We start from the raw sequence: 23311 nt of genomic DNA, 5'->3' as shown, positions 1-23311 counted from the left end.
ACTCAGTTGTGTGTGTGGCCTCCACGTGCCTGTATGACCTCCCTACAACGCCTGGGCATGCTCCTGATGAGGTGGCGGATGGTCTCCTGAGGGATCTCCTCCCAGACCTGGACTAAAGCATCCGCCAACTCCTGGACAGTCTGTGGTGCAACGTGGCGTTGGTGGATGGAGCGAGACATGATGTCCCTGATGTGCTCAATTGGATTCAGGTCTGGGGAACGTGCGGGCCAGTCCAGAGCATCAATGCATTCCTCTTGCAGGAACTGCTGATACTCCAGCCACATGAGGTCTAGCATTGTCTTGCATTAGGAGGAACCCAGGGCCAACCGCACCAGCATATGGTCTCACAAGGGGTCTGAGGATCTCATCTCGGTACCTAATAGCAGTCAGGCTACCTCTGGCGAGTACATGGAGGGCTGTGCGACCCCCCAAAGAAATGCCACCCTACACCACCGCCAAACCGGTCATGCTGGAGGATGTTGCAGGCAGCAGAACGTTCTCCATGGCGTCTCCAGACTCTGTCACGTCTGTCACATGTGCTCAGTGTGAACCTGCTTTCATCTGTGAAGAGCACAGGGCGCCAGTGGCGATTTTGCCAATCTTGGTGTTCTCTCTTGGTGTTCTCAAATGCCAAACGTCCTGCACGGTGTTGGGCTGTAAGCACAACCCCCACCTGTGGACGTCGGGCCCTCATACCACCCTCATGGAGTCTGTTTCTGACCGTTTGAGCAGACATATGCACATTTGTGGCCTGCTGGAGGTAATTTTGCAGGGCTCTGGCAGTGTTCCTCCTGCTCCTCCTTGCACAAAGGCGGAGGTAGCGGTCCTGCTGCTGGGTTGTTGCCCTCCTACGGCCTCCTCCACGTCTCCTGATGTACTGGCCTGTCTCCTGGTAGCGCCTCCATGCTCTGGACACTACGCTGACAGACACAGCAAACCTTCTTGCCACAGCTCACATTGATGTGCCATCCTGGATGAGCTGCACTACCTGAGCCACTTTTGTGGGTTGTAGACTCTGTCTCATGCTACCACTAGAGTGAAAGCACCTTCAGCATTCAAAAGTGACCAAAACATCAGCCAGGAAGCATAGGAACTGAGAAGTGGTCTGTGGTCACCACCTGCAGAACCACTCCTTTATTGGGGGTGTCTTGCTAATTGCCTATAATTTCCACCTGTTGTCTATTCCATTTGCACAACAGCATGTGAAATGTATTGTCAATCAGTGTTGCTTCCTAAGTGGACAGTTTGATTTCACAGAAGTGTGATTGACTTGGAGTTACATTGTGTTGTTTAAGTGTTCCCTTTAATAATGACAAGCCAAAAACAGGTTTAGGCATTTTTGTAAATGTATTAAAAATAAACTAATTAAATATGGCAGGGTAGCCTAGTGGTTAGAGTGTTGGACTAGTAGCCGAAAGGTTGCAATTTCGAATCCCCGAGCTGACAAGGTACAAATCTGTCATTCTGCCCCTGAACAGGCAGTTAACCCACTGTTCCTAGGCCGTCATTGAAAATAAGAATTTGTTCTTAACTGACTTGCCTAGTAAAAAATAAAATATTTTTTTTACATAAGTATTCAGAACATTTACTCACTACTTTGTTGAAGCACCTTTGGCATCGATTACAGCCTTGAGTCTTCTTGGGTATGACGCTACAAGCTTGGCACACCTGTATTTGGGGAGTTTCTCCCATTCTTCTCTGCAGATTCTCTCAAGCTCTCTCAGGATGGATGGGGAGCGTCGCTGCACAGCTATTTTCAGGTCTCTCCAGAGATGTTCGATCGGGTTCAAGTCCGGGCTCTGGTTGTGCCTCTCAAGGACATTAAGAGACTTGTCCCGAAGCCACTCCTGTATTGTCTTGGCTGTGTGCTTAGGGTCGTTGTTCTGTTGGAAGGTGAGCCTTTGTCCCAATCTGAGGTCCTGAACGCTCTGGAGCAGGTTTTCATCAAGGATCTCGCTGTACTTTGCTCCGTTCATCTTTCTCTCAATACTGACTAGTCTCCCAATCCCTGCTACTGAAAAACATCCCCACAGCATACTGCCACCATCATGCTTCACCGTAGGGATTGTGTCAGGTTTCCTCCAGACGTGATGCTTGGTATTCAGGCCAAAGAGTTCAGTCTTGGTTTCATCAGACCAGAGAATCTTGTTTCTCATGGTCTGAGAATCCTTTGGGAGCCTTTTGGCAAACACCAAGCGGGCTGGCGTGCCATTTAACTGATTAGTGGTGTCCGTCTGGCCACTCAACCATAAAGGTCTGATAAGTGGAGGGCTGCAGAGATGGTTGTCCTTCTGGAAGGTTCTCCCATCACAGAGGTCCTCTGACCAAAGCCCTTCTCCCCCGATTGCTCAGTTTGGCCAGGCGGCCAGCTCTAGGAAGAGTCTTGGTGGTTCCAAACTTCTTTCATTAGGAATGATGGAGGCCACTGTGTTCTTGGGGACCTTCAATGCTGCAGAAATGTGTTGGTACCCTTCTCCAGATCTGTGCCTCGACACAATCCTGTCTCGGAGCTCTACGGACAATTCCTTCGACCTCATAGTTTGGTTTTTGTGCTGACATGAACTGTAAACTGTGGGACAGATGTGTGCTTTTCCAAATCATGTCCAATCTATTGAATTGACCACAGGCGGATTCCAATCAAGTTGGAAACATCTCAAGGATGATCAATGGAAACAGCATGCAGGTGAGCTTAATTTCGAAAATCATAGCAAAGGGTCTGAATACTTATGTAAATAAGGACAAAATTTGAATAAATTTGCTTTCAGGGGTTGGAGATTGATGAGAAAAATATAATTTAACTGACTCTACTGATGAAGTAACCAAACCAACAAACTATAAAAGCTTCAGAGCAGGTCGCCACCTGTACTGTGAAATCTCCAGCTCTCCGACGGTTGTGTGGCGTCTAGCTTTATCTGAAGCTTCAATAGATATCAGTGCACATGCACACTATCTAGTCCTTGGAAAGAGAGCTTTGTACAACAGACGAGTCATATAATAAATTCTCAAAGCTGTACCAGCCCATTTTATTCATTTACACACTTGATCTCACATAAATAATTTTATTTGGGGCTTTCCAATCTGAAAAGCCATTTCCTTGAGTCAAGTCATTCATTGTTAAAGCAGTAATGGTTTATTTAAGTGATAAGATTTCATTTGAGTTTTTCTGCCTGTTTCGTGTTATGCGTTGTTCCATTCCTAATAACAATTTGGTATAATGTCAGTAATAATCACATACCTCCACAACAAAAACTGAAAGTGAAGTTTCAGTACACTCATTCAATCATTAAGGAATTCGTACCAGGATTGTTTTGTCATCATGTTTAATACTTAATTTCAGTCATCATTGACTGAAATGAAATATATATATGTTAGGCCAGAAAGTCAACATTGTGTGAGCAAGTGTTGCTTATTTACACATAATAAGTTGTCAAGTAAATATGGTCAGTGTGTGTCTTCATCACTGTGCTTTCTGTTTCTCCCACTGTTCTGGTGTCAGCGTCTTCTGTTCAAAGGCATGGATCTCTTTTAGCTCTTCAGCCAAGCAGGTGTTCACCATCCTGAAAAAAAACAAAAATCAGAAACAAGAATCAACTACAGTCTACTCCACATATCCATTCAAAGTTAGCTCATAACACATATCAGTTCTACCTGCCCACTGTGCCTACCTGTGTCTCGCCAGCAGTGGTTTCCCCTCAAACTGGGGAGACACTATTAGAACTTTGAAGCTGGCAGCACATCTGTTAGGGGATGTGTCTTCAACTTCCTGTGAAAATAAAGTCGGTAGAACAGGTCATTGGTGGGGTGTGTCACACCATAGCTCAGGAGTGGCAACGCACCTCCCGGGTGTGAATGGTTTTGCTCCAGTCCTGTACTAACACACAAGACTCAACTAAGGTTCTGATCATGAGCAATTGATTAGTAGAATTGGGTACGAGCAGAGCTAGAACAAAAGCCTGTACACCCAGTAGCTCTCCAGTAGGAAGTGTAAATGTACAAATACAAAATGACCAAAATCAGCCCAATTCTGTATCACTAATTGTTTTTTCACCAATCAATCACAGCATAGGGCAATTTTAGATTTTTTTTTAAACACCTTTTTTCTCCCCAATTTTGTGGTATCCAATTGAGTTACAGTCTCGTCCCATTGCTGCAATTCCCTTACGGACCCGGGAGAGGCGAAGGTTGAGAGCCGCGCGTCCTGCAAAACACGACCCAATCAAGCCGCACTGCTTCTTGACACAATGCCTGCTTAACCCGGAAACCGCACCAATGTGTCAGAGGAAACACCGTACATCTGGCGACCACGTCAGCGTTCCTAACCCAGACGACGCCTCATGGGTCTCCCAGTCACGGCCAGCTGTGAGACAGCCTGTGATCGAACCTGGGTCTGTAGTGACACCTTAGACCACTGCGCCACTCAGGAGGCCCACACACATTGAATATAACAAACAATTGGTCCCCCAAAACATGCACACCTCCGTTGAATTTCAAAATCCCGATGTGGCCCGAGCTTAAAATAAGTTTGCCCACCCGTGGCATAGGGGTATACTACAAAGCAGGATCAATGAGTTAGCCTGCTAACTTGCCAAAATATTCTAAAATAACCTTTTATTCTTGGAAATATAAGCTTGAAAAGTGCATGTTCTAATGGTCCAACAACCAAAACCACATGTCTAAGTTTCTTAATTAAGCAGAAAATCTATATTTATTTCTGGTTGTTTATCAAAGTTGTTTATCAAAGTATAACACCCAGATCTTTTCACATCAGATTTTCAGAGGTGATCTGATTAGTCAAAAGACCAATTAGTCCCAAAAAATATCAGAATTGAACTCCCTGTGTAAACGCAGCCTATGATGCGCAACATCCATGTTCATTCATTGCGAAATAGGGATACATACCACATGCACCGCTCCGATCTCCTTGATTAGTTTGTCACGGATGTGATCTGTTGTAACAGACATACTTTTGGTGTCGCTTTATGATCCAAAACGTTACGGTAGGTTATTTTGTTAAACAAGATGACGAAGCGAAAGGGAAGGTCCACTACCATGTATGTATTGAGAGGCGGAATTAGATACTCAGGAAATGTGAAAGTATCCAATCGCAACTATGGAGTCAGAACTTCTAACCAAACAGCTACCAAACAGGGCGGGAAGAATATTTTTTACACCAATGAGCGCTAGAATTGGACCATCTCGGAGTGACCAATCAATTGGGACATGTGGGGGTCCTTATTTTACGATCTTGTTTCATTTCTTGCATGAATAAATAGTTTGTAAATATACCTTCTCACGTGACCAAAGATACAAAATTGTGGGATTTTTCTCGTAAATTCACATTTTGAAATGTATAAAATGTTAGTAGAATGTGTGCTTTGAACTATGTTGTGTCAGGCATTAGCTTGAACCTCTATTAATTTGAAAACAGAGAACGTTTTGTTAAAACAAAGATTATCTATTATACTGAGAAGATAGTCGAGTGACCGCTCTAACAATGGAAATACATGTCCTCCAAGATGGAAGGCAGGCGAGATCAGGTGGGACCATTCTAGCCAATGAGAGGGCAGATACGCTTGACACACCTATACGTCGTTTTTCTCAAAGTTGCAGGAATGCCACGTGCATCCACTTATAGTAAGTAGGACGTCTGTAACAGCACGAACATTAAACGTTATTAGTCAAATAAGCCTCAAGTAATTCGACACTATCATAGATTTAAATACAAAATGGGTTTACCTCACATGGACAGATTTTGGGTGGAGTAAATGGTCTCGCTTCGCTTCTTCCTTCTTTTGTTTACCGTACATTTTTCTCACGTAGTATCGGTTAGGGGAAATTAATGTGCATATGTATTTCATAATGCTGGAGTAAAACTATATATTACCATACTACTCACATCAGGTTTAAGTTCCTTTTGTAACCAGGTAGAAGTCAGACTAGCTAGCTAACTGTTAGCTGACACTAACTTGCTTATTATTGACACATAACTCGACATATACTATGGTCTTGGAGGTAGAGAGTTTATTCGGGGTGTACATGCTGTATTGTACCAATCCCAAATTCAAGGGTCGTATCTACATTGGTTTCACTGTGAATCCAGAGCGTCGTATAGGACAGCACAACGCCGGGCGACACCGAGGTGGAGCCAAGAGGACCAGTGGAAGGGGACCTTGGTAACTAACAGAACTAATGTAAAATAATATGTTGCCATTTCTGCAGTCTTTGAGAGACCTTGTGCAATCATGTGGATTTTGTCTTTGTGCCGTCTCCAGGGAGATGGTTCTCATCATTCATGGCTTCCCCTCTGACATAGCTGCTTTGAGGGTAAGTCAGTAGGAACTGCTTATCCTTAGCCTAATAGGCTGATCACACCGCTCGCGTCGCGAAATTTAGAAATCGATGTTAATTAAATTAATGTGCCAACGAGCATCTGCGTTGCTAAGGGCTAAAATAGAAGTCATTCCTTTTTCTGACGCAGATCGCGCTGCAAGTCCTGCCTCTCCCATCTCCTCATTGGTTTACGCTTCGAACACACCGACTGTGTCTTTGCGTTTTGATACACCAGAAGTACATTCATTTCCACTGGAACTGCGCTTGCCTTGCAGCATTGTGTTGCAGAGGCAGTTGCAGTGCGTTCTGCGTGGTGCATATTGGATTTTTCGAATTTATGCATTAAATTGTATGCATTGAATTGACAGAAAGTAGCAAAATGTGAATGTTGAATTTTTATTGCACACATATCAAGTAAAAAAAAATGTGGGATAACATAATTAAAACAGTTTGGCTGTAGAATTTCTTTACATTTTTTTTATAAATGTATTTGCCAAGTATATTATTTATTCGATGACATCCACAAATTAATTGTGAGAGAGAGCCTATCGTATAATTTCCCTCCAAAATGCCGTTTTGGAGCGAAATGCAATAATAAATAGTCAAGATAGCAGAGTAGGCTCTTTCAACAATGAGACCAACATTGAGGAAGGTGGTCTTGATCGTGCTGTTGGACCGGGACCAGCCCCGCTGAAAGCGCCGTTCTGTGTGGGTCCAGAGATGGTTAAAGTCCCGAAAGCAAGTAGGGGAGTACCACCGTCTCATTCAAGAGCTTCGACTGTTTGGAAGAGGAATTCCGAAGTTACTTTCGTCTGGACCGAAGCCAGTTTGATCACCTGCTCCAGATGGTCGGAGCCAGGATCGCTCGAATGGATACCAACTACCGGGAGTCCATTAGCCCAGATGAACGCCTGGCGATTTGTCTCCGGTAAGCTAAATTCTAGTACATTTTTAAAGCCTTTGATAGCATATTTGATTGATATTTGATATATTGCTTGTATGTGCAAGCTAAAGGGCTCTCTAGTTAATAGTCCCTATTTGACATCAGATGTATTTTTACAGAATGTCCATTAGGACTATAACTTTTCCCAAAGTTGGTTTATAATCCTTTTTTAATTATGCAATGTTACCAAATGAAAAGAAAGTTGGGGTGCCTTCTGCTCTGATGAAGGTAGGCTAGTCTTCTCCAGGACCCATTGTTGTTCAAGACATTCATTACGTTCTTATTGGACTCGCATTCACTCTTAGAGAAAAGGGTTCTAAAAGTGTCCTTCTGCTTTCCCCATAGGTTAACACTTTTTGGTTCCTGGTATAACCCTTAGGGGAAAAGGTTATACATGGAACCAAAAAGGGTTCTCCTATGGGGACACCCGGAGAACCCTTTTAAGTAGATGGTACCATTATTTCTAAGAGTAGAGTTGGCCTGGGCTACAGTATTGATATAGTCATAGACTGAATTGTACTGTTTCAAGGCATTGTTAATGATGGTTGATGAGTATTACAATATAATTAGTAGAGCATAATAAACAGTAATGAGTAACAGTAACAGTACTCAATATGAGTAGATAAAATATGTGGGTGGAATTCAAGTTACACACACTGTTGATAATTATTTTGAATTATATTTTAGATTCTTGGCAACGGGACTCCTACAGGACCATCAGATTCAGCTTCCGAGTTGGACGTTCCACGGTGGCAGGCATTGTCCCCTCTGTGGCACAAGCCATTTGGGACTGTCTGGTTGGTGAATACATGTCTCTCCCCAAGGAGGAAGATTTGAGGGGTATCGCTGCCGAGTTTCTGGAGAGGTGCTATTTCCCCAACTGTCTTTGCCCCATTGCCTTGAAACATGTGGTAATCCAGGCTCCACCGTGCTCAGGTTCACAATTCTACAACTGCAAGGGTACATATTCAGTTGTACTCTTGGCTGTAGTAGATGCCATCTGCGGTTTCCGTGTTGTCAATGTTGGTGCTTACGGCAAGGGAAGTGATGGCGGGACCCTCCGGGACTTTGCCTTCGGCCAGGCATTTCAGGATGGCACCCTGGAGATTCCACCACCTGCATCACTCCCTGGGGCAGAAGACCTGGGACCTGTTCCCCACGTCTTCGTTGGCGACGAAGCCTTCCCCGACGAAGCACCCCAACCTCATGAGGCCCTACGCTGGACGCCAGCTGCCATTGCCAAAGCCTGTAAGGATCTTTAACGAACGACTGTCCAGGGCAAGGTTAGTTGTTGAATGCGCCTTTGTGATTCTGGCAGCCCGTTGGAGAATGTATCGGAGAGTGCTTGGTCTCAGTCCCTCAAATGTTGATGCCTGTGTGAAGGCCACGTGTTCTCCACAACTACCTGCGGAGGTCTTTTCCAGGAGCCGCTCTGGATGAAGATGTGCACGCCAAATGGTTACCTACCTGATGTCACCAGGGCAGGTGTCAACAACACCCCCAGACAGACACTCCAGGTGAGGGAGAAACTGACCACCTACTTCTCATCGCCAGCAGGTGAAGTTCCATGGCAGTATGCCATGGAGTGAAACAGCTCTTTTAAGAGCCCCCTAACACAAAGGTTATTTTAAGAACCATCCACCGTTGTCCATAAAATTGCATTTTTTACCCATATTATTTTATGTATAATTTCCTCTCTTCATTTAGATGTTATATTTAAGTGAAATTTGGGAGTAAAGATCACACCTTAACCCCTTCCCTCTCCCATTAACGGCAGTATTATACACACCTGGCATGGTACATCAGGTGAGTGGGAGCACTAATTAAGGTTATACGACATGATAACAAAGGGAAAGGGTAACCTAGGGTCCATACAAATATTACAATTTACAACCATGTTCACTGGCCTGACAAAATACAGGTGGGAAAAAAACTAATTAGGAAGAGAATGTGTTTTTACTTTCTTTTTTTTGATCTGCAAATGTGTAGGGAAGAAATAAGCAGATTAAGTCTAAATGAGATTTTAATAAACAACTGAAACAACGGACTATGAAAACATAATTTAATAAGTATTCAAGTACAGGAAAGAACATGACAGGTATGTATGTTGTTGTTTTTTTAACTATTAAAAGAGGTGTGTATGTGCTTGTAAAAATGAAAAATAAATTCATGTTTAGCCTGTAATCTGTAAGAGAACAACAAGAGCATGTATTTTTGGCACAACTGCAGACAGATACAGGCACTACTCATAAAGCCTAGACATAGTAGGGGAACTTCAGACATGGCCATAAAGAGAGAGAGGGCAGGGCAAGGGGGTCTGAGATACAGAGAGGACTGGAGGAGAGGTGTGTGTGTCTGTCTCTGAAAAAAAGAAAATAATATTTAGCCATAACACAGCTAAACAAACAAATGGCCCCTGGATGTCATGGACCAGTCGATGGACCTGAACTTCACAAACAGTTTCAACACCCTGGTTTTCAAGTGGTTTTAAATTAAATAAATATATTTATCTTTAGTCTTGTAAGAGACCAACAAGAGCATCTGTGAATTCTCCAGTGTATGAGTTTGAATTCTGTCAATTCAGAAATCTGATAATAGATAATAATAACTAATAATGAATGCTATCCTAAGACTTTATAAACAAATTACTTTATGAATTGACTGAATTTAAACGGAACTGGCGTGTGTGAAAAGAAAGGTACAATGAGGGAGGTCAAAACAACAACCAGACAACTCCTCTTCCTGTCCTTCCTGTGAGCTGGTCGGCTAAATTGACTCCATTTATGGAAGGGAAGAGAAAAACAATACATACAAGCTTAACATAATATAACACCATAAAAGGTGAGATTTATGTTAACTAAATACTGCTTGTATAGTGTAGTTAGTGGTGTAAATATTGGAACAGTGTGGTAAAGTTGGTAATACTTGCTGTTTACTCATGGAATTTGTATTTCAGATCAAAAGATGAATATGACAGGCAAATATTTAGACAGCAAACTGTTGTTTTAGGATATTTTCTAACCCAGAAACAACAGCTATACATTTGCCTCATATTAATACTTTGATCTGAAATAACAATTAACCTACATGAGTATACTGTAAAAAATGACCTACTTTACTTCACTGTCGCAACACTTATGACACTACTTGTGATGTGGAGGAAAAAGAAATGGATCATTGAACTCGACTTTGAAAAGCAGCTGATACATTTTAACCTTGACTGCTTCTTTTCTTTGCTGGTAGCCTCTTCGGTGTTGGCACCAGGCTCATGGAAAAGAGGGTCTCTTCATCCTCCTTCCTGTGAGCATCAGGTTGGGCTGCATCCCTCTCGACGGCTTGGAGGAGCCTTTGCTGAAATGAGTTGAGTGGATCTGGCGATGGTCGCCCTTGTAGATGACATTGAGGGTCTTTGATGCACCGGTGGCGACAAGTAATAAAACAAACATACCAAAACAAGAGAAACCTATATTCAGCAAGGTGAATCATTTTGATTCTGAACATTACATATAGAAATATAATGAAGAGGACTCTAATCACAACAGACAATCTGTTTTACAGATTGACGTAGTAGAGGGTCTGGCTGTAAAATTGTCACTCGTTGCCCTAGGCACAATAAATGGATCCAGAAAATAAAGAATGTGGCAGAAGCGCCAAGGCTGCTGGCCTGAAGCTGCTGACCCAGACCTCTTCTCTTTCTCTGCCCTTCTCTCTCTCTGATACCTGTCCCTGAGTCCTCCACTTCCTTCTACAGTCTTCTTAAGATAGACATGAACATGATAAGCCAAACCATTACCTAGCATAATTATAGTTATTAGATAGCTATCATGGACATGTCACCTACTGTACACAGACACACACATGGTTATCTGACCAAATGATTAGTGGTACAGTACTATCTACCATTTCTATTACTATTTATCTGACATTCAAACTCATTCAAACATGATTATTTGGGAAAGTTATCAGGGATAGTAACTAGCATAATTTATATGACTATTTCACACACACACCTCATTAGCTAGGTTAGCTAGCTAGCTAATGTTAAAAATCTGTCGTTATGCCCCTGAACAAGGCAGTTAACCCACTGTTCCTAGAACGTCATTGAAAATAAGAATATGTTCTTAACTGACTTGCCTAGTTAAATAAAGGTTCAAATAAAATTGCCACATCTAACACTGCTCACTACTAAACTGACCTGGCAATCCTACTCTCGTGGACACTTGTCTCCAAGCAGCGTTCTTTGTGTTTATGTCCCTGTAGCTGTCAGCAGTTGTGTCAAAAATACACTGTTTTGAGGAAACTGCGAAAATAATTATCCTCCATGTGTCCAACCGCATGCGACCATCTGCAAAAGATACCTGCATCGGTATAGTTACTTAGCTGCACAAAATGTTATGCAGTAGTGATGCAAATACGCAGTCGGTGTGTTCGAAGCGTTACAGAATCAGGTACCCATGTGCCATCTCCTCATTGGTTATACCCACGTGGGTGACTGAAAGACAAACGAGGTCAGCAGCGGTAATGAACCTAATTTATGAAAGTTGCAAATCATAGTATAAAGTCAAGAGAAGAAAAGGCCTGGCAGGAAGAGAGATGACTATAAACGATTCGGTTTACCGTTTTATGTGTGGATTAATTGGCGAAGTAGAGGACCTTGTGTATTTCAGGTAAAATAACAACTCAATGTTTATATCCCATGACAAATTAGTTAGCAAGTGCAAGCTACTAGCTAAACTGCCATAAATGTTTAATGCTTTTCGACCTGTCCTCAAATTAATATAATTGGTTCAGAGTTTGTTTTGATATTTTAACCTGCGTGTCGGGATCACGTTTGGTGTGGGGTGACAAAATACATTTATGCACGATGGCGCACGCGCGCAGCCGGTTTGGGTTCTGTGTAACTTTCAATTCAACAACCTTAGTTACACCCCGCCCCATACGTGTCACTTCCCCACCAGATTGACGTTTCAAGACCTAACCTCTGTCTTCTCCTTCCTTCCATCAACAGTTTGAATGGGCATGGCAGAATCCCCACTCCTCCCGACGCCTGTCCCACGTCACCCGGCGCTCAAAGAAGGAATCCAGCCTGCAGTTCCACTGGCGTGTGGTGTCCAACATGTTGCGGGTGATGCCGTGGAGCCGCCTGCCCCTCACCACCCGCTGGCTCAAGCAGGAGTACAGGATGGACTTTGAGCCTGGCCTTCAGCCGCCGCTGCATGTCCCTTTGGCCTTCGGCAGCATCAGGGCCAGGAAACAGAAACCGAAGGATGTGGAAGAGGAACAAGAGGAGAAGGGTGCAGATATATGCCTCCTTTGTCAGGGGACTGTTAAGGTAAAGCTCATGGCGCTTTATAGTAAAGCTGTACAGTGGCCACCAATCCTGGTCCTGGAGAGCATTGAAGACGCATCGAAACATCTAATTTAGCTAGTTGACTGCTCATGTGGACCTTGATTAATTTAATCCTTTCAGTCTGCAGATAAGATGACCTGCTTCCATCCCTTATGTCACATGACCAGCCACCTGATTTGCTTAGCCAAACACTTTCTGACGGGTGAGGCCGCACATCTCCTTCCTGTGGAGGGGGAGTGTCCCGGTTGCCGTCACTCAGTACTGTGGGGGAGTCTGATTCGCCACAAGAATGGCTGTTACGGAGACCTGGAGAAGAACACATCCTCATCCCAAGTAAGTGGCGATTCAAATGTAGGAATAATGATTGTCAGTGTTTTGTATTTTACTTATTAATTGCCTCAATAACTAACAGTAAAAATATTAGGATGAAGGCCCAAGGCATCTGTGATACTTCTGTTAAATGACTTGTAATAATGCATCTGTGCTGTTCCACAGAACCATTGGACAGATGAACTGCAGTTCTAATCTGAATGTGATCAGTCAGAACCTTCCTAATATGAACTTTGAACTGCTACCGAGTCACCATGACTGTACAGAGAAAAGACTGCAAAGATAGGATGAAATACAATAGATCAATGACTAGCAAGTTACTCTTTAATGGACTTCCTGCAACAGCAAAGGGTTGATCAATTGATTGATCCATCAGAAGATTTAATGTATGCACAAAAATCATGCTGATCTGGTGTGAAAAATGTTTTTAATGCAGCATCTGAACCCTTTTTGGATTGTATCTGTTAACTAAAAAACAATCATGAATAAGGCAGTTTTAAATGTGTGTGTAAAACCTATATGTATTGTATGTACAACCAATAAAACATAGATGCTTTGTTTTGGAGCCAAGGAAAGCACACGTTTTTGACCCTGAGGAAGTGTTTATTTCAATATGATGTACCCACAAAGTTTCACTCCTTAAACCCATCACTAAAATAGCACCTGAGACCATATAGATCTAAACAGACATACTCTATCATCAGAACACACAACAAAATAACCAAACTATATCATAAAAAGGCAACCACATCAACATCAAGTGTTTGTGCAAGACAGAAAACATAGTGACAAATAGATTTGAAAAAAGTGCATGGCTAGATAGACCCATCAGTGTCTCTTCATGATGGCTTTAGGTTCCTTTCTATGTACTTCATCTCTTGTCACTGAGCAGGGCTAGTATATGCAGTGACCACAGGCTTTAAGAAAGAAAACATGATTAAACAACAATGAAAGCATTCTCAGATTAAGCATAGCAGCTAAACTGTAAATACATTGTGTATGTGATCAAATAGCTTCAGTGAAGTGTTCAAGAGCATGTGAGTATGGAACATGCATCTGGTCAAACCATTTGGCATGTGTTCAAATTCTCATGCTCTTGAAATGAACTCTTACCATGCTGGGTGCTGCAGGGGAGCAGAAGCGGAGCAGCTTGCAGCTGTAGATAGTCAGGGTGACAGAAATGCCGAGGAGAGTTGCGTGCACGAGGAACCACTCGACATAGAATGGATACACTGAATTCTGGGTCGGTGTGGGCGATAGCAGACACAGAAACAGAGTTTGAGGTATGAGTGAATGACGCTACCATACTGTTGCTACGTTTACTTTTCTAACCATCTTCAGCACTATTTGTATTGTGTTTTTATATTAATGTATTCCATCAACAACCTTTGATTGACACATACAGATGTTCTGATTACTACCAACTACTAAGTCTCTGAGCTGTACAATACAATAGTTTCCCCAGAACTTCCCCAAATCTTGTCACTGTGAGATTCAGCTGAAGTAGTTGATCTCGGGACAGATACATTATATAGGCCTTATATACAGTATACTGTATAGTCTGTTCTAACTATTTCTATGCGACTCACCATCAGCTTGTCGCAGGTGATGTGATGATGTGTGTTGTTGTAATCAGTGAAAAGCCAGCAGTCTGGCACTAAGTGGGTGTCAGACAGCTTTCCTCCTACGACGACCACGTTGAACATGGCCATAAGGCAGGTAGCCAGCTGTGTCCCCAGACACGCCTTCAGCTGAAAGGACGAGGAAAATAAGACAATAGATGTTTTTGTCTTCCAGATATAAATGAACTCTCAGAAAAATCAGGTAATCTCAGTTAGATAATATGATAATTTATCCTGGTCACAGAACTGTTTGTGCTCTCTTGCCAACTGACTGTAGGAGTAAGCAAAACAGCACAAACAGATCTGGGTTCCGACTATGATGACTCACTGTGGGAACATGAAGACTCTGTGCTGCTATGGCCACACTTCCCGCCACTATCGCCTACAGAGAGCACAGCACAGTTAGCTGAAAATCCCCCATTTCATGGCAAGATACAGCAAGGAAAAACAAGAACAAATCATAACTTTTTTCACTTGTTCAATAATAGCATGAATTTATTTACCATACTAATAAACCTAATAAGCGGCCAAGGACATGCATAGAGAAGTATCCTACTCACAGACAGGGAGCCTATCGCCCTGGTTACTTCTTCATTTCTCTGATCCAATCGGTTGGCTACACTGACATAAACTGAGTTGAGCACAAACACACCCAAAGTGATCTGAGAGACCTATAATGAGAGGAAATATCCACAAAGTTAAGATTCCTACAGAATAAATGCAGTAGGAAGAACAGTTTTATGGTTGCATTTCAACGTTATTAAATCAAGTTAAGTAATTGAGAACCAATTAACAATGGAATACAATATCAGTAGTTTAGAAAAATAGCCTTATTCTGTAGGGAATTGATGAGGATTTAGTTGTTTCTTAGATTTCGCCTTCCGCAAAAATAGACTCACACACCCCCAGTGCTTTGGGCTGGAACTCCTGGTAGGTCTTGCGGGTCGGGGTCTCAGTCTCAGCACCTGGAAAGTCGTGGTCCAGAAATGTAACATCGAAGAGGGAACCTCTCTCTTCATTCACGTCGCCGGCAGGTTGTGAATTGGCGGGTGAGTCCGCAATAACCCCAGTTTCAGCAACAACTTCGGCGGGATAGAGGATGGAAAACCATATGCCAATGTGTAAAACAGACCCCTAACTGTTTTAGCCTATACATAACCATAACTGTTCTAGGCAATAGGCCAAGGTAGGCTTCCAGAATTGGACAAAAATAAACCAATTTATTTTTTAGGGTTAGTTTTCGTTTGTTTGGAAATTACATTTGTTGACCACATTATCCGGACATTTTGAAGGAATTATGCAGCCTAGTAGGTTGAATTTAAATAAACAAATGCAATACGAAAAGAATTTACCTTCCATTTCCACAGAGTTGCTGCAAAGATATCCTACAGCCTATTTAATAAACAGCCTACGTTTTGTATTTGAACGTAGCACATAAAATGAGACGAGTAAACGCCCAGTAAAGTTTTATTTTCCATAATGTCTGCCCTCTAGTGAGAGAAATTTGATCCTACATTCCGAAGTTGTGGCATAGGCACATAGGCAAACCATTTTTCAGAAATTGTATTCCATAATCATACATCTTATTACTAGAATCCCAGTATGTTTTGAGTCGCACATTAATCAATCAATCAAATTGATTTATAACGCCCTTTTTACATCAGCCGATGTAAACAAGTGCTATACAGAAACCCAGCCTAAAACCCCAAACAGCAAGCAATTCAGATGTAGAATCACCGTGACTAATTTGGACATTTGGAAATATAACAGAACATAAAAGTTACCTCAATACAATTTATTTGAAAAATAACACTTTTTTTTAATTACAAGAAGAAACACAATATTACTTTTAGCAATCAGAAATGACATATACTGTACAACCATATACAATATTTCAGTCAATGGGAAAAAAATACATGTTTCTGCTGGTTGGTTGATTAGTTAATATAAACTCAGCTAAAAAAGAAACTTCCTCTCACAGTCAACTGTGTTTATTTTTAGCAAACTTAACATGTGTAAATATTTGTATGAACATAACAAGATTCAACAACTGAGACATAAACTAAGCAAGTTCCACAGACATGTGACGAACAAAAATGGAATAATGTGTCCCTGGGGGGGTCAAAATCAAAAGTAACAGTCAGTATCTGGTGTGGCCACCAGCTGCATTAAGTACTGTCCAGTGACGGTGGGTTTGTGCCCATAGCGACGTTGTTGCCAGTGATGTCTGTTGAGGACATGCCTTTACAACAGGCCTTACAAGCCCTAAGTCCAGCCTCTCTCAGCCTATTGCAGACAGTCTGAGCACTGCTGGAGGGATTGTGCGTTCCTGGTGTAACTCAGGCAGTTGTTGTTGCCATCCTGGTATCTGGTCAAATAGTTGATTTTAAAGTATTAGAATATAGGCCAGTCAGCTCAGACACACCATAGGTCTAGTATTTGTGGGCCTGCAGTCGAAACTAAAACTTCGACCTGGTCGAGTCTGTTGTTTAAACTCCAACCAAACGTTTCTTTTCCATGAATGCTAGTGTCTATTCTTTATGTTATATTTCTGTTGACACGGACCATTCTGGCAGCAACAGTAGACCACCTTGCAGCAGCCAGTGTGACAGAGATAGCAACGAGAGCAGCCTGTATCAGGACCTGTGAGAAGCTCCTGACTGCAGCGTGCAGTTCGGGGCCGGGCTCAATGTGGGCGGAATCAAATGTGTTTAACCCGAACCCTTCCCGTCTCCTTCAAGGTCACCCAAGTTGAGGTAAACGTCAAAGGTATCAACGTCAACAAATCTTAATCGAACCTACATGGATAAAAATATAAACCATGGAAGTAAGTGAGACTGTCATTATGCATAATGTACTTTGTAATATTAATGTTATACCAGTGCAGTGGTATATTTTTATATGACCAACTACCGCACAGATGTTAGCATAGCGTTAATTAGCACCCATTTGCACGTGAGCTAGCTAATTGCTCACAATGAGGGAATCTTATTTGGACAAATTTGGCTACTTGAGCAGTAAGCCTAGGTTTAAATGTACAGTTTATGCAATCGATTTGATTGTTGATTTTCTGTGTTTCTTCAATGTATGCCTTGTTGTGTTTGGTTGACTCTAAATGTGTATCATTGATGCCATTCCCTTAGTAACACATAGCGAGTCTACACAGCCTACACATAGTATGTACAATAATGAAATCACCTGGTTCCAACATACATGGCAAGTCAAGAAAATACATTACAACTTGTCTATATTGCAAACTGAAGTTAAATAAGAAAAACTTCAAAACACATTTCCAAAGAATGCATATACACATTGCTTTGAAAGATTTTTTGCATGTGAGTGCATTGATGTGAGAAATGGTGTGTTTGCAGTCAAAAAATACATTTTCTAGTCCAGCAACACCCATACATGTTGTGAAAAATACTTGGGCTAATTCAGTTCCAACTGTGTTCAAACCTGTTATGCACGCTGGAGTATAAAAAGCTGTTCAATTGTACTTTTTCTTTACTTTCACATACACTGTGTTCACAGAAACATTGCTCGGATCTTGTCCCCTGGAACTTGGAGGACTTTTGGTGTGGATGATGTTCAGGTTAGATATTCATTTAAATTATTCCACTGAACTGTACCATTTGATTGTCATTCCTTTATTGAAAATTGTACCTTGTTCACACCACAGGGCCTACAAAGCAAGGTTTCTCAAACAACTGGGAGGAGTTTGTTTTGAAGGCAAGATGCTGGCTATTCAGTATATTATATTTTTTCTGTTATAACATTTGAAAAGCTATTACTATTTCTGTGCTTGCAGCATGCAAAGCACACTATTGTTATTGCTCATACTTTTTCATGTCTATTATTCTTGACACTTTTTGGGACCTAGTTCCTACCATTTTTACACTACATACACAATTCATACATCAAACTCCTGCAAAGCTGGATGCTGATGTGACATGCTGTGACTTCTTGGTGTCTTCTACATCCTGAAATATATTCCTAGAGGGGGGGTGGTATTATTATTATGATTTACTATTATCATTATTGTTATCATAACTATCTAACTGAACAACCTACTCTTTCTTAACTTACAGTACGCTCTGATGCTGGCCTTCTAGGCAGAGTTGCAAAGAAAAAGCCATATCTCAGACTGGAGTTGCCTCTTCACTGTTGACGTTGAGACTGGTGTTTTGCGGGTACTATTTAATGAAGCTTCCAGTTGAGGACTTGTGAGGCGTCTGTTTCTCAAACTAGACACTCTAATGTACTTGTCCTCTTGCTCAGTTGTGCACCGGGGCCTCCCACTCCTCTTTCTATTATGGTTGGAGCCAGTTTGCGCTGTTCTGTGAAGGGAGTAGTACACAGCGTTGTACGATATCTTCAGTTTCTTGGCAATTTCTCACATGGAATAGCCATTTCTCAGAATAAGAATAGACTGACAAGTTTCAGAAACAGTCCTTTGTTTCTGGACATTTTGAACCTGTAATCGAACCAACAAATGCTGACTCTCCAGATACTCAACTAGTCTAAAGAAGGCCAGTTTTGTTGCTTCTTTAATCAGTACAACAGTTTTCAGCTGTGCTAATATAATTGCAAATGGGTTTTCTAATGATCAATTAGCCCTTTAAAATTATAAACTTGGATTAGCTAACACAACTTTCCATTGGAACACAGGAGTGATGGTTGCTGATAATGGGCCTCTATACGACTATGTAGATATTCCATTAAAAATCAGCCGTTTCCAGCTACAATAGTCATTTACAACATTAACAACGTCTACACTGTATTTCTGATCAATTTTATGTTATTTTAATGGACAAAAAATATGCTTTTCTTTCAAAAACAAGGACATTTCTAAGTGACCCCAAACTTTTGAATGGTAGTGCACGTATGGTTCAAGCAAACCACCATAGTCCCTGTGCCTAAGAACACCAATGCAACCTGTCTAAATGACTACTTTCCCGTAGCAATCATATCTGTAGCCATGAAATACTTTGAAAGGCTGGTCATGGCTCACATCAACACCATCATCCCAGAAACCCTGGATCCACTCCAATTCACATACCGCCCCAACAGATCCACAGATGACAAAATCTCAATTGCACTCCACACTGCACTTTCCCACCTGTACAAAAGGAACACCTACGTGAGAGTGCTGTTCATTGACTACATCTCAGCGTTCAACACCATTGTGCCTTCCAAGCTCATCACTAAGCTAAGGACCCTGGGACTGAACATCTCCCTCTGTAACTGAAACCTGGACTTCCTGACGGGCCACCCCAGGTGGTGAGGGTAGGCAACAACACATCTGCCACACTGACATTAAACACGGGGCCCCTCAGGGGTGTGTGCTCAATCACCTCTTGTACTTCCTCATCACTCACGATTGCGTGGACACGCACAACTCCAACATCATCATTAAGTTTGCCGATGGCATGACGTGGTAGAACTGATTAAAGACAACCTATAGGGAGGAGGTCAGCGACCTGGCAGTGTGGTGCCAGGACAATAACCTCTCCCTCAATGTGAGCAAGACAAAGGAACTTATCATGGACTACAGGAAACGGAGGGCTGAACACACCCCCTTCACATTGACGGGTCTGTAGTAGAGCGGCACTAAGGACCTATCCTGTTCCAAACACAGTCGTGAAGAGGGCACGACAACACCTCTTCCCCTCAGGATGCTGAGAATATTTGCCATGGACCCTCAAATCTTGAAAAAGTTATTCAGTTGAACCATTGAGAGCATCTTGAATTGCTACATCATCCATGGTATGGCAACTGCTCGGCATTTGACCGCAAGGTGCTACAGAGGGTAGTGCGCATGGCCAGTACATCACTGGGTTTGAACTCCCTGCCATCCAGGACCTCTATTCCAGATGATGTCAGAGGAAGGCCCTGTCACATGAGTTGACGCTGGAGAGACGAAGCAGGCACGGGGAGTAAAACATTTCATATATAACGGACATGGAACGAGACAGGAACAGCGTCAGCAAACTAATACAAAGACAAAAAAACAATGCAGCAGCTGGGAACAGAGCAAGGGAACTGGCAAATATAGGGAAGGAAATAAACAGGTGATGAATGAGTCCAGGTGAGTCCAATATCTCTGATGCGCGTGACAAGGGAAGGCATGTGTGCGTGATGCAGGGCAACCTGGCACCCTTAAGCACCAGGGGGAGGGAATAGCGGGAGCAGACGTGACAGTACCTCCCCCTCTTGGGGCGCCACCTTGCGTCCCATCTGGGCGAACTGGCCGAGACATGGGCGCTGGGCAAGCCAGTTGGGGTGTGGAAGCCCGACGAACCGGCAGGAGCGCCAGTACTCCACGATGCTTTGAATGTTGGCTGCTGTCACATGAGTTGACGCTGGAGAGACGAAGCAGGCACGGGGAGTAAAACATTTAATACATTGCTCAAAAAAATGAAGTGAACACTTAAAACAACGCAATGTAACTCTAAGTCAATCACACTTCTGTGAAATCAAACTGTCCACTTAGGAACAACACTGATTGCAATAAATTTCACATGCTGTTGTGCAAATGGAATAGACAACAGGTGGAAATTATAGGCAATTAGCAAGACACCCTCAATAAAGGAGTGGTTCTGCACGTGGTGACCACAGACCACTTCTCAGTTCCTATGCTTCCTGGCTGATGTTTTGGTCACTTTTGAATGCTGGCGGTGCTTTCACTCTAGTGGTAGCATGAGACGGAGTCTACAACCCACACAAGTGGCTCAGGTAGTGCAGCTCATCCAGGACGGCACATCAATGTGAGCTGTGGCAAGAAGGTTTGCTGTGTCTGTCAGCGTAGTGTCCAGAGCATGTTGGTCATAGAATTGTAACAGGCCTGTACATCAGGAGACGTGGAGGAGGCCGTAGGAGGGCAACAACCCAGCAGCAGGACCGCTACCTCCGCCTTTGTGAAAGGAGGAGCAGGAGGAGCACTGCCAGAGCCCTGTAAAATGACCTCCAGCAGGCCACAAATGTGCATGTGTCTGCTCAAATGGTCAGAAACAGACTCCATAAGGGTGGTATGAGGGCCCGACGTCCACAGGTGGGGGTTGTGCTTACAGCCCAACACCGTGCAGGACTTTTGGCATTTGCCAGAGAACACCAAGATTGGCAAATTCGCCACTGGTGCCCTGTGCTCTTCACAGATGAAAGCAGGTTCACACTGAGCACATGTGACAGACATGACAGAGTCTGGAGATGCCGTGGAGAATGTTCTGCTGCCTGCAACATCCTCCAGCATGACCAGTTTGGCGGTGGGTCAATCATGGTGTGTGGTGGCATTTCTTTGGGGGGCCGCACAGCCCTCCATGTGCTCGCCAGAGGTAGTCTGACTGCCATTAGGTACCGAGATGAGATCCTCAGACCCCTTGTGAGACCATATGCTGGTGCGGTTGGCCCTGGGTTCCTCCTAAATGCAAGACAATGCTAGACCTTATGTGGCTGGAGTGTGCCAGCAGTTCCTGCAAGAGGAAGGCATTGATGCTATGGACTGGTCCGCCCGTTTCCCAGACCTGAATCCAATTGAGCACATCTGGGACATCATGTCTCGCTCCATCCACCAACGCCACGTTGCATCACAGACTGTCCAGGAGTTGGCGGATGCTATAGTCCAGGTCTGGGAGGAGATCCCTCAGGAGACCATCCGCCACCTCATCAGGAGCATGCCCAGGCATTGTAGGGAGGTCATATAGGCACGTGGAGGCCACACTGAGCCTCATTTTGACTTGTTTTAAGGACATTACATCAAATTTGGATCAGCCTGTAATGTGGTTTTCCACTTTAGTTTTGAGTGTGACTCCAAATCCAGACCTCCATGGGTTGATAAATTTGATTTACATTGATCATTTTTGCGTGATTTTGTTGTTCAGCACATTCAACTATGTAAAGAAAAAAGTATGTAATAAGAATATTTCATTCATTCAGATCTAGGATGTGTTATTTTAGTGTTCCCTTTATTTTTTTGAGCAGTGTATATAACCGACCAGGAACGAGACAGGAACAGTGTCAGCAAACTAATACAAAGACAAAAAAAACAATTAATGCAGCAACAGGGAACAGAGCAAGGGAACTGACAAATATAGGGGAGGAAATAATCATGTGATGAATGACTTCAGGTGAGTCCAATTTCACTGATGCGCGTGACAAGGGAAGGCAGGTGTGCGTGATGCAGGGCTCCCTGGAGTCCTCAAGCGCCAGGGGGAGGGAAAAGCGGGAGCAGACGTGACAGGCCCTAGAACATGGGTCTCCAACCTTGTTCCTGGAAAGCTACCCCCTGTAGCTGTCACTCCAACTGTAACTAACCTGATTCAGCTTGTCAACCAGTTAACTGATAGAATCAGGTGCGCTCGATTAGGGTTGGAGTGAAATTCTACAGGACAGTAGCTCTCCAGGAACAGGGTTGAAGAGCCCTGCCCTAGAAATTTTCAAAGACTCTATCCACCCATGTCATAGAGTGTTTTCTCTGCTACCGCACTGCAAGAGGTACCGGAGTGCCAAGTCTGTGAACAAAAGGCACCTGAACAGCTTCTAACCCCAAGCCATAAGACTGCTGAACAGTTAGCTAATTGGTTATCCGGACAATTTATATTGACCCGATTTGATATTTATTTATCTTAATTGTTTTGCACGAACTCCCTTGCACTGGCTCTATGCACACTCAATAGACTCTACCCACACACTCATGCATACTACAATGCCGGGGCGGCAGGGTAGCCTAGTGGTTAGAGC

General features: G+C 43.1%; 3 protein-coding genes across 6 annotated transcripts; 1 reads left to right on the top strand and 2 right to left on the bottom strand.

Moving 5' to 3' along the window:
• Positions 1-2995: 2995 nt before the first annotated feature.
• Positions 2996-5076, bottom strand: zgc:112271 (BolA family transcriptional regulator). Its single transcript, XM_029674826.2, has 3 exons — positions 4900-5076; positions 3666-3763; positions 2996-3557 (listed from the first exon to the last, which is right to left on the bottom strand). The coding sequence occupies exons 1-3, from the start codon at positions 4960-4962 to the stop codon at positions 3458-3460; spliced, it is 261 nt and encodes an 86-aa protein (XP_029530686.1). The 5' UTR covers positions 4963-5076; the 3' UTR covers positions 2996-3457.
• Positions 5077-5589: 513 nt separating this feature from the next.
• On the top strand, positions 5590-13533 carry slx1b (SLX1 homolog B, structure-specific endonuclease subunit). Of its 4 annotated transcripts, XM_029674823.2 has the most exons (5): positions 5590-6173; positions 6273-6324; positions 12282-12605; positions 12744-12956; positions 13119-13533. In XM_029674823.2, exons 1-5 carry the CDS (start codon positions 6001-6003, stop codon positions 13146-13148), a joined length of 792 nt encoding a protein of 263 aa, XP_029530683.1. In that variant the 5' UTR covers positions 5590-6000; the 3' UTR covers positions 13149-13533. The 4 variants fall into 4 exon arrangements, 2 of the variants coding, with proteins under 2 accessions (XP_029530683.1, XP_029530684.1); XM_029674824.2 differs by lacking the exons at positions 5590-6173; positions 6273-6324 and adding an exon at positions 6365-8790; XR_003864904.2 differs by lacking the exons at positions 5590-6173; positions 6273-6324; positions 12744-12956; positions 13119-13533 and adding exons at positions 6331-7258; positions 7961-8790 and having other exon boundaries at positions 12282-12359.
• A 2-nt stretch (positions 13534-13535) lies between these two features.
• LOC115138216 (uncharacterized) lies at positions 13536-16036 on the bottom strand. The gene is made up of 7 exons (XM_029674825.2): positions 15928-16036; positions 15479-15657; positions 15136-15246; positions 14904-14957; positions 14543-14704; positions 14067-14192; positions 13536-13870 (listed from the first exon to the last, which is right to left on the bottom strand). The coding sequence occupies exons 1-7, from the start codon at positions 15932-15934 to the stop codon at positions 13835-13837; spliced, it is 675 nt and encodes a 224-aa protein (XP_029530685.1). The 5' UTR covers positions 15935-16036; the 3' UTR covers positions 13536-13834.
• Positions 16037-23311: the final 7275 nt, after the last annotated feature.

Source organism: Oncorhynchus nerka, linkage group LG12, assembly GCF_034236695.1.
Source record: "Oncorhynchus nerka isolate Pitt River linkage group LG12, Oner_Uvic_2.0, whole genome shotgun sequence".
NCBI classification, from domain to species: Eukaryota; Metazoa; Chordata; class Actinopteri; order Salmoniformes; family Salmonidae; genus Oncorhynchus; species Oncorhynchus nerka.
Note: the sequence above shows the minus strand (reverse complement) of the source record. Positions and strands in the feature narration are given on the sequence as shown.